We start from the raw sequence: 15,065 nt of genomic DNA on the forward strand, positions 1-15,065 counted from the left end.
AGGTGAGACCCTCCCCCGCCGGCCCTCCCCTCCCCCGGCCGACCCTCCCCCCCAGGCCGGCCCTCCCCCCTCCCCGGACCAACCCTCCCCTCCCCTGGGCCGACCCCCCCCTCCCCCAGGCCGGCCCTCCCCCCTCCCCAGACCAACCTTCCCCCCCTCCCCTGGGCTGACCCTCCCCTCCCCTGGACCAAACCCCCCCCCCAGGCCGACCCTCCACCCTCCCCCAGGCCACCAGAACCACCCACGCCACCTCAGGCTGCCACCCTCCCTCCCCTCCCCTCCCCCCCCCCGCCCCGCGCACACCCCCTGACCAGCAAGGCCCACGGAGGGACTGGGTCAGGCTGGAGCCCCTGCCTGGGGACAGCGCCGCTCTGCCTGAGCCTGCCCAGATGGAGGGGCCCGCCTGACGCCCAGCCCTCCACACAGAGAGCCAGTGCCCCCAGCCAGGCCCAGCCCCCCCACAGCCCCCAGCCAGGCCCGGCCCCCCCCACAGCCCCCAGCCAGGCCCGGCCCCCCCACAGCCCCCAGCCAGGCCTGGCCCCTCCAGTGCCCCCAGCCAGGCCCGGCCCCCCCACAGCCCCCCGCCAGGCCCTGCCCCCCAGTGCCCCCAGCCAGGCCCGGCCCCCCAGTGCTCCCAGCCAGGCCCGGCCCCCCAGTGCCCCCAGCCAGGCCCGGCCCCCCCAGTGCCCCCAGCCAGGCCCGGCCCCCCCCAATGCCCTCAGCCATGCCTGGTCCCCCCCTGCCCTCTCCCTCCCCCCCCCAGCTTCCCTTCCCAGCCAGCCTGGCCCCTGGGCCCTGGGTGCAAATCTGTGAACGGCTGCATAGTGAGACGTGTGTGTGCACGCATGTGCATAGACGTGTATGCCTGTGCGCACATGCAAACACATGCACACTCACAGGTGCACACATATACACATGTGCACACTTGCACACGCACACTTGGACATGCAGGTGCACACACATGCACATGCACACATGTGCACACACATGCATAAATGTGTATGCCTTGTGCATGTGCACACGCACTCATGCACACATGTACACATGCTCACGTGGACGTGCATGTGCACAGATGTGCTCATGTACACGCATGCACGCACGTGTACACACGTGCACACACGCGTGCACATGCGTGCAGGGGCGCAGGCGCGACTCTGCCTGGCCAGCGCTGTTGCTTGCACCGCTGGGCCAGGCGGCTGGGCTCCCTGCCACCCGGGAAGGGTTTCCCAGTCAGCCAAGCCGCAGGGCTGGAGCCGTGTGGGGGCAGCACGCGCTTGCTAACACCGGCTCAGAGAGGCTGGATGATCAGTCCAAACTCCTACAGCTCCCAAGTGGGAAGCGTGGGGATTTGAACCCATGACCTTCTCAGTGGTTTCATGGCCATGGTAAAGATCTCAGCATGACTGGAACAACAGCAAACCCAGCAGGACCGGTGGGCTGGGCCCCAGCCTCCTCCGCCCTCCTCCACCTGCTTCCTCCCCCTCTACCGGGCCCAGTGCAGTTGGAGGAGGGTCCTCCCATTGCTCAAACCAGAGGCCTGAGGGAGAGCGCGCCTGGCCTGCGCCAGCCCAGCCTCCGCCCTGGGGCTGGACCTCCGCCTCAGGCTCTGCCTCCCAGCTGCTCTGCACTTCCGTCCCAAGCCTGGCAGCGCGGCCTGTGGCTGCTGGCGGGGACCCCAGGGCCCCTGGAAGAGGGCCTAGCCAGCCAGGGCCTCACGGTTCCTCCGTCCCTCCCCCCCAGGCCCTGCCCTACGTGGCTCTCTTGATTGTGATGCTCTTCTTCATCTACGCCGTGATTGGCATGCAGGTAGGAGCCCCCTTGCCCCCCCCCGCCCTCCCAGCCCCCAGCACCACCTTCCCTGCCCCCCCCACCCTCCCTGCCCCCCAGCACCACCTTCCCTGCCCCCCCCCCGCCCTCCCTGACCCCAGCACCACCCTCCCTGCCCCCCCCCCTCCCAGCCCCCAGCACCACCCTCCCTGCCACCCTCCCCCCCCCCCGCCCTCCCAGCCCCCAGCACCACCTTCCCTGCCGCCCCCCCGGCTTCTTCTAGCTCCTCCCGAGTAGCTGGGATTACAGGAGTGTGCCACCAGGGTTGGCCCCAGGAAGGTGCATCACTCCCGCAGGGCCCACTGCGCCTCTCTCCTTCCCCAAAGCCCGGTTCCCCCCCCCCCCAGAGAGGGGTCCCTGTCCCCCAGCACCTCCCCACACCCTCCCCAGCCCCCAAGATCTCTCCCCAGGGTCAAGGGTCGTTCTCAGAGCACTGGGCCCCTGAGGGGTGGTCGGGCCTAGGCTGGCCTTGGCCTGGACGGGCCTTGCCACCTCTTCGGTCTCCCGACAGGTGTTTGGGAAAATCGCCCTGAACGACACCACAGAAATCAACCGGAACAACAACTTCCAGACCTTTCCTCAGGCGGTGCTGCTGCTCTTCAGGTGGGGCTCTGAGCCCGGGAGGGGTGGCCGTGGAAAATGGAGGGGGCCAGGTGGAAGCCGACGCGCGTGGCCCGGTCCATGCCAGGCTGGGCGTGGGTTTGTGGCTGGTCTGTGCCGGGCAGGCGTGGGTTTGTGGCCGGTCCGCGCCGGGCGGGGCGTGGGGCGCGTGGCCGGTCCACGCCGGGCGGGCGTGGGTTTGTGGCCAGCGCTCCGTTCTGGCCCCGGCCTCCCCCTGGCTCCGGCGGGCGCGGGGCTGCCCGGCAGCAGAGTCTCCGCTCTGGCCGCAGGTGTGCCACGGGCGAGGCGTGGCAGGACATCATGCTGGCCTGCATAGCCGGGCAAGAAGTGCGCCCCGGAGTCGGAGCCGGGCAACAGCACGGAAGGGGGAGCTGCCCTGCGGCAGCAGCTTCGCCGTCTTCTACTTCATCAGCTTCTATATGCTCTGTGCCTTCCTGGTGAGCGCAGGGCCAGGGGAAGACCCCGCCGGGGGACGCCAGCCGCCGGCCCGGGACGTGGTGTCCGGGGACTGGCCGGCGTCCAAGGCTTTGCCTGCGTGGGAGCGGCAGGGCGGCGGCTGGGGGAGGGAGGGGGAGAGGGGAGGGAGAGGGAGGGGAGGAAGGAGGAGGGAAAAGGAGGGGAAGGAGGAGGGGGGGAGGGAGGGGAGTGAGGGAGGGGGGGAGGGGAAGGGGGGTCACCCAGGCTGCGCTCCGCAGATCATCAACCTCTTTGTGGCCGTCATCATGGACAACTTCGACTACCTGACCCGGGACTGGTCCATCCTCGGCCCACACCACCTGGACGAGTTCAAGAGGATCTGGGCGGAGTACGACCCTGAGGCCAAGTGCGTCCTGGGCACCCCACGCTGGGGTGGGGGACGGAGGGAGAGACCCCACACTGAGAGAGGACGGAGGGACAGACCCCACACTGAGAGAGGACGGAGGGACAGACCCCCACACTGAGAGAGGACGGAGGGACAGACCCCACACTGAGGGAGGACGGAGGGACAGACCCCACGCTGAGGGAGGACGGAGGGACAGACCCCACGCTGAGAGAGGACGGAGGGACAGACCCCACGCTGAGGGAGGACGGAGGGGACAGACCCCACGCTGAGGGAGGACGGAGGGACAGACCCCACGCTGAGGGAGGACGGGAGGGACAGACCCCACGCTGAGAGAGGACGGAGGGACAGACCCCACACAGAGAGGACGGAGGGACAGACCCCCACACTGAGGGAGGACGAAGGGACAGACCCCACACTGAGGGAGGACGGAGGGACAGACCCCCACGCTGAGACAGACCCCACGCTGAGGGAGGACGGAGGGACAGACCCCACACTGAGAGAGGACGGAGGGACAGACCCCACACTGAGGGAGGACGGAGGGACAGACCCCACACTGAGAGAAGATGGAGGGACAGACCCCACACTGAGGGAGGACGGAGGGACAGACCCCACGCTGAGACAGACCCCACGCTGAGGGAGGACGGAGGGACAGACCCCACACTGAGGGAGGACAGACGGAGGGACAGACCCCCACACTGAGAGAGGATCGGAGGGACAGACCCCACACTGAGGGAGGACAGAGGGACAGACCCCACACTGAGAGAGGACAGAGGGACAGACCCCACGCTGAGAGAGGACGGAGGGACAGACCCCACGCTGAGAGAGGACGGAGGGACAGACCCCACGCTGAGAGAGGGACGGAGGGACAGACCCCACACTGAGGGAGGACGGAGGGACAGACCCCACGCTGAGGGGAGGACGGAGGGACAGACCCCACGCTGAGGGAGGACGGAGGGACAGACCCCACGCTGAGAGAGGACGGAGGGACAGACCCCACGCTGAGGGAGGACGGAGGGACAGACCCCACGCTGAGGGAGGACGGAGGGACAGACCCCACGCTGAGGGAGGACGGAGGGACAGACCCCACGCTGAGAGAGGACGGAGGGACAGACCCCACACTGAGGGAGGACGGAGGGACAGACCCCACGCTGAGGGGAGGACGGAGGGACAGACCCCACGCTGAGAGAGGACGGAGGGACAGACCCCACACTGAGGGAGGACGGAGGGACAGACCCCACACAGAGAGAGGACGGAGGGACAGACCCCATGCTGAGGGAGGACGGAGGGACAGACCCCACACTGAGGGAGGACGGAGGGACCACAGGTCCCAGAGGGGCCGGTTTGGGTCAGCCAGCTGGAGCCCTGGACCGCACAAGCCCAGGGTGGGGGTGCTGTACTCTGAGCCATTCCCCCGTCCCGCCCCACGATTGAGGACGTCCCGAGGGAGGGGGTGGGGTGCTGTCCTCTGAGCCATTCCCCTGTCCGCCCCACGATTGAGGACGTCCCGAGGGAGGGGCGGGAGACCACCGTGGCCTCTGCCCGTCCCCCAGGGGCCGGATCAAGCACCTGGACGTGGTGGCCCTCCTCCGGAGGATCCAGCCTCCGCTGGGCTTCGGGAAGCTGTGCCCTCACCGCGTGGCCTGCAAGGTGAGGCTGCCCACGCTGCGGAGGAAGAGGAGGAGGAGGAGGAGGAAGAGGGGGAGGAAGAGGAGGAGGAGTGGAGGAGGAAGAGGAGGAGGAGGAGGGGGAGGAAGAGGAGGAGGAGTGGGGAGGAGGAAGAGGAGGAGGAGCAGGAGCAGGAGGAGGAAGAGGAGGAGGAGCAGGAGGAGGGAGGAGGGGGGGAGGAGGGGAAGGAAGAGGGGGGAGGAGGGGGAGGAGGAGGGGAAGGAAGGAGGGAGGGGGAGGGGGGGAGGGGGGAGGGGGAGAAGGCGGGAGGAGGAGGAGGAGGGGGAGGAGGAGGGAGGGCTGCGGGCGGTGGGGCCCCCGTGGACAGCGCACTCGCGTGTGGACCATCCGCTCACGCGTGTGGACCATCCGCTCACGCGTGTGGACCATCCTCTCCCGTGGACCGTCCTCCTCCCGTGGACCGTCCATTCATGGAAGCAGAGAATGGGGGGAATGCAGGACGCCGCACCCACGGCTCTGTTTTACTCAGGCTTCTCTAACTCGGACCCCTCTCGCTTTATTCCACTTCCACAAGCGATTTTTCAGGTGCTTTCCAGGGTACAGGGAAATGTAAACGGGCTTTCTGATGGCACCGGGGTTTGAACTCAGGACCCCGTGCTCCCGAGGCTGGAGGGCAGAGCAGCCTGAGCTGGCTGTGGGAAAGGTTGAGAAGAGGCCGTGCTGGCCCAGGATTCCTCCTGGGGCGGGGCGGGGGGAACCCCACCGCAGGGCCCAGGGCTCAGCTACCCGGGAGGCAGAGATGGGGGACCCTGTCTCGAGGCCAGCCCAGGCCTAAAAGCTCATGAGATGCCATTTCCACAATGGCTGGACGCCTAACTTTCTAGAGACAAAGGGAAGACACAAACCAAGGCCCTCTCTCAAAGATCACCAACACAAAAAGGGATTGGAGGGGGGGAATGCATACATCAAGTGGTAGAGCACCCAGTCTGGCAAGCCCGAGGCCCTGAGTTCAAATCCCAGCACTGCCAGAAAAGAGAACAAAGAAAGAAGCAACGGCCTGCTGTCATCTCTCCCTCCCGCCAGCGCTGGTCTCCATGAACATGCCCTTGAACAGCGACGGCACCGTCATGTTCAACGCCACCCTGTTTGCCCTGGTCCGAACGGCCCTGAGGATCAAGACCGAAGGTAGGCCCAGCCCTCCTGGGGCCGCAGGGTGGAAGGGAGAGCTGGCCGGCGGTCGGGGGGTGCGTTGGCGTCCACCGAGCTGGGCTTGACCCCTCCCTGCTGCTGGCCCCAGGTGGTTGGGCCGGGCGGTCAGCCGGTCAGTGGTCAGCTGGCGGTTCCCTTCCCAGCCTCTGCGGTCCTTCAGCCTGCCAGGGAGGCGGAGGGGGAATTTGTGGGGCCAAGCCCCACCCCCGTGACCCACCCCTGGGACTGAGGCCGCCAGTGTCAACCACCCTCCCTCCCTCCCTCTCCTCAGGAAACCTAGAACAAGCTAATGAGGAGCTGCGGGCCATCATCAAAAAGATCTGGAAGCGGACCAGCATGAAGCTGCTGGACCAGGTGGTGCCCCCTGCCGGCGGTGAGTGCCGGCCGCACACCACGGTCCCGGTTCCCCAGCCGCCCAGCCGGCCGGGCCTGTGGGGTCTTCTCCTCCCCCACTCCCTGGGCCCTGAGACCTGGGTGGCACAGAGCCTGCTTCCTCCAGACCCCACTGTGGGTCCAGGGACCAGGGCCGCGTGGCCCACACAGGCCGGAGGCAGGGGCTTAGGGTTGGAAATCGGGTCCTGGGAAGCACATTCCAGTTGCCCTGGAATTGCTCTAGAAAAGAGGGAGAGCCGGGGCACCGGTGGCTCCTGAGATCTGAGGATCGCGGTTCAAAGCCAGCTGGGGAAGAAAGTCCACGAGACTCTGATCTCCAAGGAACCACCAGAAAACCAGAAGTGGCGCTGTGGCTCAAGCGGTAGAGCACCAGCCCTAAGCTGAAGAGCTGAGGGACAGCGTCCAGGCCCCGAGTTCAAACCCCATGACTGACTAAATAAATGAATGAATGAATAAATAAATAAAAGCAGGGACTCTTCACGCAGGGTCCTGAACTTTGATCACAGAATAGGAATTTCTGGACAAGTCTCAAGGATTAAGAAAACTGGGTGGAGCGATACTAAATAGGCAAATGAGCCAGCCGGCAAGCGAGCTTGCGTGCAGACACAGCTGCCGCCGCAGGGCAGAGCGAGGCTCTGACGGGGCTGGGGCTCTAACCGGGCTGGGGCTCTAACCAGGCTGGGGCTCTGACTGGCCTGGGGCTCTGACCGGGCTGGGGCTCTGACCGGGCTGGGGCTCTAATCAGGCTGGGGCTACAAAGGAGGGTCCCTGGGCTCTCCGGTATTTGCGTGTTAGAGACCAAGGGCTTGACTGTAAAGGGATTTGAAGCACGGTGTTTTATCTGTGCTCTAATGGTTCTCGGGGAGTGCTTTCTGGTTTCGGGTGTTGGGCCTCCTCTTCCTGGTCCGCACGCCTCCGGCCTTGAGATACGGAAAGCCTCGGTCGTCTGCGGTGGGGCCTGGAGGTGGCTTACGTGTTGGGGGCGCGTTTCTCTCCGGAAGGCCCCCATCCCGCCAGACACGTGCTCATTCTTGGGGGTGAGAGCGTGCATCTCTGGGGAAGGAACGCGTCCGGTGGCTTTTCTTGGGAGCACAGAGGGCGCTTCTGTTTTTAACTACCTGGTTTCCGAATTGCCTTCACCGGCGCCTCGGTTTCCCTAACTGATCCTACCACCCACCTCCCCCCTTCATCCCCCAACCCACCCTCCTCGGCCTCCAGCCCCTTGCCCTCCCTCCTTGCCCGCCCTCCTCTGGGCTTCTCGGAGGAACCTGCCACTGGAGGCTGGAAGAGAGTAAGAGTCAGGAGGAGATGGGTGGGGAATTTTGGGGGAGGTCTGTCATGGGTCTTGAACTCTGGGCCTGGGTGCTGTCCCTCAGCTCTTCAGCTCAAGGTGAGCACTCTGCCACTTGAGCCACAGTGCCACTTCTGGTTTTCTGGTGGTTCATTGGAGATCAGAGTCTCACAGACTTTGCTGCCCGGGCTGGCTTAGAACCACGATCCTCAGATCTCAGCCTCCTGAGTCGCTGGGATGACAGGCGTGAGCACCGGTGCCCAGCTAGGGAGATAATTTTAAAGAGCCCCTTTTTCTGTGGGAGGAGGGGAACAGCCAAGCATGGTGACACCTCACAGACGCCAGCCCCTCAGGAGGCTGGGGGGGCGCGCCCAGGCCGTGAGTTCAAGCCCCACCACCCCTAAGTCAATAACAAATGAACCAATAAATAAATAAGATAGAGGTTGAGGGGCTCAGTCGCAGTAAGGAAGCTGACCCCGGGCCTGCTCGGGCTCTTCTTCCCTCCGTGTGTGTCTCAGATGACGAGGTGACCGTTGGCAAGTTCTACGCCACCTTCCTGATCCAGGAGTACTTCCGGAAGTTCAAGAAGCGCAAGGAGCAGGGCCTGGTGGGCAAGCCCTCGCAGCGGAACGCGCTGTCGCTGCAGGTGAGGCCCGGGGCGACGGGAGGCGAGGGGGGCGGGGGGCGCTCGCCGTCCATCCTTCCATCCGCCTGCTTTCCCGGCCTTCCATGGCAACCCAGGTCCCCGCCCCTGCTCCTCTGGAGCCCAGGCCTGGCCTCGGGGCTTGGGGGTCGGGGGCCCGTCCTCACGCGCTCCCTGGTTCCAGGCTGGCTTGAGGACCCTCCACGACATCGGGCCTGAGATCCGACGGGCCATCTCCGGAGACCTGACGGCCGAGGAGGAGCTGGACAAGGCCGTGAAGGAGGCTGTGTCCGCCGCGTCCGAGGATGACATCTTCAGGGTAGGCCCGGCCCCTGGCACCCCCCGGCTGTGGCCCGTCGGAGCCCCCCCTCCCACCGCCGGCTTCCCGGCCACTCCAGCCCCCCCCCCCCCGCTCGGGGAAGGCCCCCCCACGCCGGGGGCCTCTCCTCCACCCATCCCTCCCTCCTGCTGCAGAGGGCCGGCGGCCTGTTTGGCAATCACGTCACCGCCTACTACCCAAGCGACAGCCGCAGCCCCTTCCCGCAGACCTTCACCGCACAGCGCCCGCTGCACATCAGCAAGACCGCTGGCGCCCCGGGGGACACCGAGTCCCCGTCCCACGAGAAGCTGGTGGACTCCACGTTCACCCCCAGCAGCTACTCCTCTGCAGGCTCCAACGCCAACATCAACAACGCCAACAACACGGCGCTGGGCCTCCTCCCGCGCCCCGGCGGCCACCCCGGCGCCCTGAGCACGGTGGAGAGCCACGGCGGCGGCGACCCCCTGGCTCCCGCCGGCCCCGGGCAGGACGCGGCCTGGACGCTGCTCCGCTCCAGGAGGTGAGCGGAGGTGTGGCCCGGGAAAGGGGGCAGGGAGGCTGGTGGCCCGGCTGTCCCGCGCCCCGACCCCGTCCAGTTTCACAGAGGGGGAAACTGAGGCGCAGCCGGGCTGAGGACATGCAGGTCACAGCGTGGGTCCCGCCCCTCAGAGCCCAGTGTGTCTGTGGTTCCGCGGAGGGCTGGATGGCCAGGCGGGCAGCCCGCAGCTCCTGATCGGTTTCTCCATCTTGGATGTGGCAGGAGTCGTTCTGGAGACAGCCAGCTGGCCATGGCCTGCCAGGAGGAGGCCGCCCAGGACACGGCCTACGACCGTCTGCGGACGCGCAACGTGGAGTACGGCAGCGAGCCCAGCCTGCTGGCCACAGAGATGTGCGTTCTGTGGGCCAGGCAGGGAGGAGGGCGTGGGGGCGGTGGGGGCCGAAGGGGGAGCCGTGGGCCCAGCCAGGGCCGCTGAGCTTCCCTGCACAGAATGTGCCGATCCGCTACGACCATGGCTCTGGGCGTGTGCACGCACACGCATGTGCCTGTCCTGGGGTTTGAACTCAGGGCCTAGGCGCTGTCCCTGAGCTTGATTTTCCCCTCTCAAGGCTAGCGCTCCACCACGTGAGCCACAGCTCCTTTGCTAGCTTCTTGGCGGTTCATTGGAGGTTAGAGTCCCATGGACGCTTTTCTGCCCGGGGCTGGCTTTGAACCGTGATCTTCAGATCGCACTCTCCTGAGTAGCTGGGGTGACAGGCGTTAGCTACTGGCGCCCTGCTGACCGTGACTTGTCACAAGATAAATAAATAAATGGAATGAAAACATAAGAAACCCTATGGAAAAGTAACTAAAAGCAAAACCAACAGAAGGCGTAGCACGGCTGACTGGTGATAAACAGCATGGGTGTGTGCAAAGATCGGGACCTTGCTGGTTCTTGAGTCTGAGGCCTAGGATTCTCCCACCTTCCTGTGTGCTTTGCAACGCCTCAGCTCAGAAGTGCCGGGCTGGGGCCGGGCACGGTGTAGCCTGGGTGGTTGAAACCAGCCTGGGCAGCACCCGAGGCAGCTGGGCGTGGGGGTTTCCGTCTGGGGGTCCTGACGCCCACGCGGCAGGGCGCCTTGGGCGGGAGGGCAGGCCCCTCCTCCTGGCGGCGGCAGGCTCGGCTTTCCCGGGGTGGCCCGTGCGGGTCTCAGGGACAAGCCCCGGCTCTCTGTCACAGCCTGCCCTCCCAGGATGACGAAAATCGACAACTCACACCCCCAGAGGAGGAGAAGAGGGACTTCCGGCAATCCCCGAAGAGAGGCTTCCTCCGCTCTGCCTCCCTGGGTAAGGGGCGCCTTGTTCCCTGATTCCCCGTGGACCGGGGCGGGAAGGTGGCCAACCGGGCGGATCCGAGCTCGGAAGGCCTCCGCGCACCGGCATTGCCACCCGACGGGGCTCCGGGGGAAGCCCAGTGCGCCGTCTGTCCTGCAGCTTTCCCACACGATGCCAAAATTGCCTTGGGGCAGTCACGTTTAAAAAGGGAGCCGAGAAACCGATTTTAACACCTGCCCAAAGGAGAGACAGAGGCTCCAGCCCCCAGTCCCCCGCGAGGCGGTGCCCGGGGCCTCAGGCTTCCCACCGGCCTCACCTCCTAAAGCGCCTGCCGCGTCCCAGTCCCCAACGCCGCACAGGGACCGGGCCTCGGGGCGGCAGCTGTGGCCGGGACAGGGCAACCGCGCGGGGACCGGGCCTCGGGGTGGTGGGGACGGGGCAGCCGCGCAGGGACCGGGCCTCGGGGTGGTGGGGACGGGGCAGCCGCGCGGGGACCGGGCCTCGGGGCGGCGGGGACGGGGCAGCCGCGCAGGGACCAGGCCCCGGGGCGGTGGGGACGGGGCAGCCGCGCAGGGACCGGGCCTCGGGGCAGCGGGGACGGGGCAGCCGCGCAGGGACCGGGCCTCGGGGCAGCAGGGACGGGGCAGCCGCGCAGGGACCGGGCCTCGGGGCGGCAGCTGTGGCAGGGACGGGGCAGCCGCACGGGGACCGGGCCTCGGGGCGGCAGGGACGGGGCAGCCGTGCGGGGACCGGGCCTCGGGGCGGCAGCTTTGGCCGGGACGGGGCAGCTGCGCGGGGACCGGGCCTCGGGGTGGTGGGGACGGGGCAGCCGCACAGGGACCGGCCGGGACAGGGCAGCCGCGCGGGGACCGGGCCTCGGGGCGGCAGGGACAGGGCAGCCGTGCGGGGACCGGGCCTCGGGGCGGCAGGGACGGGGCAGCCGTGCGGGGACCGGGCCTCGGGGCGGTGGGGACAGGGCGGGCCGCGCGGGGACCGGGCCTCGGGGCGGCAGCTCTGGCCGGGACAGGGCGGGCTGCGTCCTTGCCGGTGGCCTGACCTGGGTCATGGTCCCCCTCCCCCCCGCCCCCGCCTCGTAGGTCGAAGGGCATCCTTCCACCTAGAGTGTCTGAGGCGGCAGAAGAATCAAGCAGGAGACGTGGCTCAGAAGACGGTCCTGCCGCTGCACCTGGTCCACCACCAGGTACGCACCCGCGCCTCCGAGCAGCGCCGGGCACCCCGCGCCCGCCCTGGGGTCCCGGAGCTCCCGGGCAGCCCTGCCTGCGCCACCTCCAAGGCGGCCTCGCCCGCCCCAGACTGCCACGCTCACTTACACACCGCCCGCCACGCCTGCGCATCCCTTGCCCTGCTCTTTCACTGGCATTTGAACGCCAACCAAACCCCCAGGGCAGCACCAGGTGGCCAGAGGGGGCTGGGCTCCATCCCTCCCCGCGGCTCCGTCTCCCTGGGGACTGCGGTCCCAGGCCAGCCTGGGCGAAAAGCAAGACAGGGTCTCACAGCCGGGCACCAGGACTCCCGCCCGGCTTCCCAGCCACTCAGGAGGCTGAGATCTGAGGATCGCGGTTCAAAGCCAGCCAGGACAGGAAAATCCATGAGACTATGATCTCCAATGAACCACCAGAAAGCCAAAAGTGGAGCTGTGGCTCACGTGGTAGAGCGCTCACCTTGAGCAAAAAAAGGAAAAAGCCCAGGCCCCAAATTCAAGCCCTAGAACCAGCACACACACGCGCACACACACATGCACACACACACACATATACACGCATCCACACACATACACACGCATGTGCACACATACACAAGCACGCGCACACATGCACGCACAAACACACACGCGCACACATGCACGCACATATACACACACGCACACATGCACACACACATATACACACAGGTACGCACACACACATGCACGCACACACACACGCGCATACACACATGCACGCACACACATATACACACGCACACATACACGCACGAACACATACATACACACACATGCACGCACACATACATACACACGCATGCGCACACGTGCACGCACACACATGCACGCACACACACACTTATACACAGATGTGCACACACATGCGCACGCACACACATATACACACGTGCATGCACACGCGCACACACGCACACACACGCACTCACATGCACTCACACACATACACGCACGTGCACACACACACATATACACACATGCGTGCACGCACACATGCACACACATACACACGCACGCACACCTGCACGCACACACATACACACACGCACGCGTGCACACACACACGCACGCACAAGCTGGAGTGGGCGGGGCTCAAGCCTAGAGAGTCTACCAGAACTGAACCAAACAAAATATTTTTTTAACCCAGAATTTATCTTCACCCTTCTGGTTTGATCAAGACAGTGGGTGAGAAATTGTTTTTAGCGGGGCACCAGTGGCTCCCGCCCGTCATCCTAGCTACTCAGGAGGCTGAGGTCTGAGGATCAAGGTTCAAAACCAGCCCAGGTAGGAAAGTCCAAGAGACTCTGATCTCCAATAGACCAATAGAAAGCCGGAAGTGGCGCTGTGGCTCAAGTGGGAGAGCGCCCGCCTTGAGCTGAAGAGCTGAGGGACAGCGCCCAGAGCTCAGGCCCCACAACTGACAAAAAAAGAAAGAAATTGTTTTGTTTTGCCTCTCTGCCAACGCCCCGCCGCGCAGCGCCGCCCGCCCCTCCCTGCCTTTCCCACAATGCACTCTGCTCTCTCCCGCAAACGGGAGGCGCAGCACCTGACGCCGCGGCGGGCCACGGAGGCAGGCGGGAGAGGCCGTGGTCCTTGGCCTCCTCGGGACGGAGGGGCAAGGCGCCCGTGTTCATTACAACGCCGTGGCCCGGCCGCGTGTCGCGGGGCGGGCTGGGGTCTGCGTGGTGAGGCCCGGTGAGCCGCGTGGCTTCGGCCACGGCGGAGCAGGTTTGCAAAGCTAGCCGGTGGGGAAGCCGTCGCTGGGATGCCCCTCCAATGTCCCCGAGGTTGCTGAGCTGGACGCCGGGGCTCGGGGGGTGCGGACGGGGCCCGGGGGCAGCCACGTGGGCCTGGCCTGCGGGTGACCGCTGTCCCTTGTGTCCGTCCGTCTGTCCGCAGGCGTTGGCCGTGGCCGGCCTGAGCCCCCTGCTGCAGAGAAGCCATTCCCCGGGGGCGCCGCGGCCGTGCGCCACGCCCCCCGCCACGCCGGGCGGCCCACGCGGCTGGCCCCCCCGGCCCATCCCCACCGTGCGGCTGGAGGGCCCCGAGTCCGGCGAGAAACTCAACAGCAGCTTCCCGTCCATCCGCTGCGGCTCCTGGGCCGAGGTGACTGCGGAGGGCGCGGCGGGCGGCGCAGCCGTCCGGAGGTCGCGGCCCGTGTCCCTCACGGTGCCCAGCCCGGCCGGGGCGCCCGGCAGACAGCTCCACGGCAGCGCCAGCAGCCTGGTGGAGGCGGTACGTCGGCCCATGCGGGGCGGGGCGGGCGGGGGGCGGGGGGCCCGGCCCCGGCACACGCCGGTGGCTGCGGCGCGGCCCACGGAGCCCCAGTGACCGCCCCCCGCCCCCCTCAGGTCTTGATCTCCGAAGGACTGGGCCACTTCGCCCAAGACCCCAAGTTCCTGGAGGTGGCCACGCAGGAGCTGGCGGACGCCTGCGAGCTGACGGCGGAGGAGATGGACTGGGCGGCGGACAGCCTGCTCAGCGGGCGCGCGCAGCCCAGCGCCAACGGCCGGCTCCTGGCCTTCGTGAACTGCAGGGACCCGGGGCCGGCCCGGGGGGGCGGCCAGGGGGACCCCCGGGACGCGGGCCCGGCGGGCCCAGACGAGGAAGCCGCCGCCCCCGCCGGCAGCAGGGCGCAGCTCAGCAGCCTGTAGTCGCGGCTGGGGGGGCCGCCTGCGGGTCTTTCTGTCCTGTTCTGTTTTTAATTTGTCTCGATGTTCCTAATGGGTTCGTTTCAGAAGTGCCTCACTGTTCTCGTGACCTGGGGTTACCCGGAACAGCGTCTTCATCCGTTCTGTTGAGGGGGGAGTGGAGAGTTGGGGGCGTGGGGGGGGTGGGAGGTGGAGGCCAGTGGTGGGAGGCCCAGAAGGTGGAGGCCGCCAGGGCTGGAGGACCCGGGGCGCGCCACCCGTGTCTTCACTACGCTTGTAAAAACAAACTGTTTGCACATATTCTGTCGGGGCCTCTCAGGGCCTGCGGGCTGAAGGAAGGGAGGAGGGAGGGGGAGCTGCCGGGCCTGGAGTCCCCTCGGAGCCCCCCGCCCGCCCCCGGCCTGGGGTCCCCTCCGCGCCCCCCCCCGTGGTCCCCGGCTGCTCCCCTCCCCTCCCCCCCCCCCAATTTCTGGGATCGCATGCTGCTGCTCCCGTGAACATCACTGGGGTCTGGTTTTGTTTTTCATTCCATTTTATTTTCTGTCGCTTTCCCTCGGGAGGGGGGAGAAGGGCAGTTCCGTGCGCACAGGCCCCCCCTACTTCACC

At 66.9% G+C, this 15,065-nt stretch overlaps 1 protein-coding gene across 1 annotated transcript; it reads left to right on the forward strand.

Moving 5' to 3' along the window:
• Nucleotides 1–1,617: 1,617 nt before the first annotated feature.
• LOC122101656 (voltage-dependent L-type calcium channel subunit alpha-1C-like) lies at nt 1,618–14,462 on the forward strand (the record flags this gene model as incomplete). The annotated part of the gene is given in 16 exon segments (XM_042672121.1): nt 1,618–1,806; nt 2,339–2,430; nt 2,718–2,763; nt 2,765–2,812; nt 2,814–2,885; nt 3,144–3,271; nt 4,822–4,913; nt 5,981–6,082; nt 6,378–6,479; nt 8,309–8,436; nt 8,618–8,752; nt 8,908–9,641; nt 10,471–10,577; nt 11,663–11,766; nt 13,708–14,043; nt 14,160–14,462. Coding segments are annotated over 16 exon segments (2,718 nt in total), but the record flags the coding sequence as incomplete, so codon positions are not given.
• Between the last annotated feature and the right edge of the window lie 603 nt (nt 14,463–15,065).

Source organism: Dipodomys spectabilis, unplaced genomic scaffold (assembly GCF_019054845.1).
Source record: "Dipodomys spectabilis isolate Male_0828 unplaced genomic scaffold, ASM1905484v1 ptg000671l, whole genome shotgun sequence".
Taxonomy (NCBI): Eukaryota; Metazoa; Chordata; class Mammalia; order Rodentia; family Heteromyidae; genus Dipodomys; species Dipodomys spectabilis.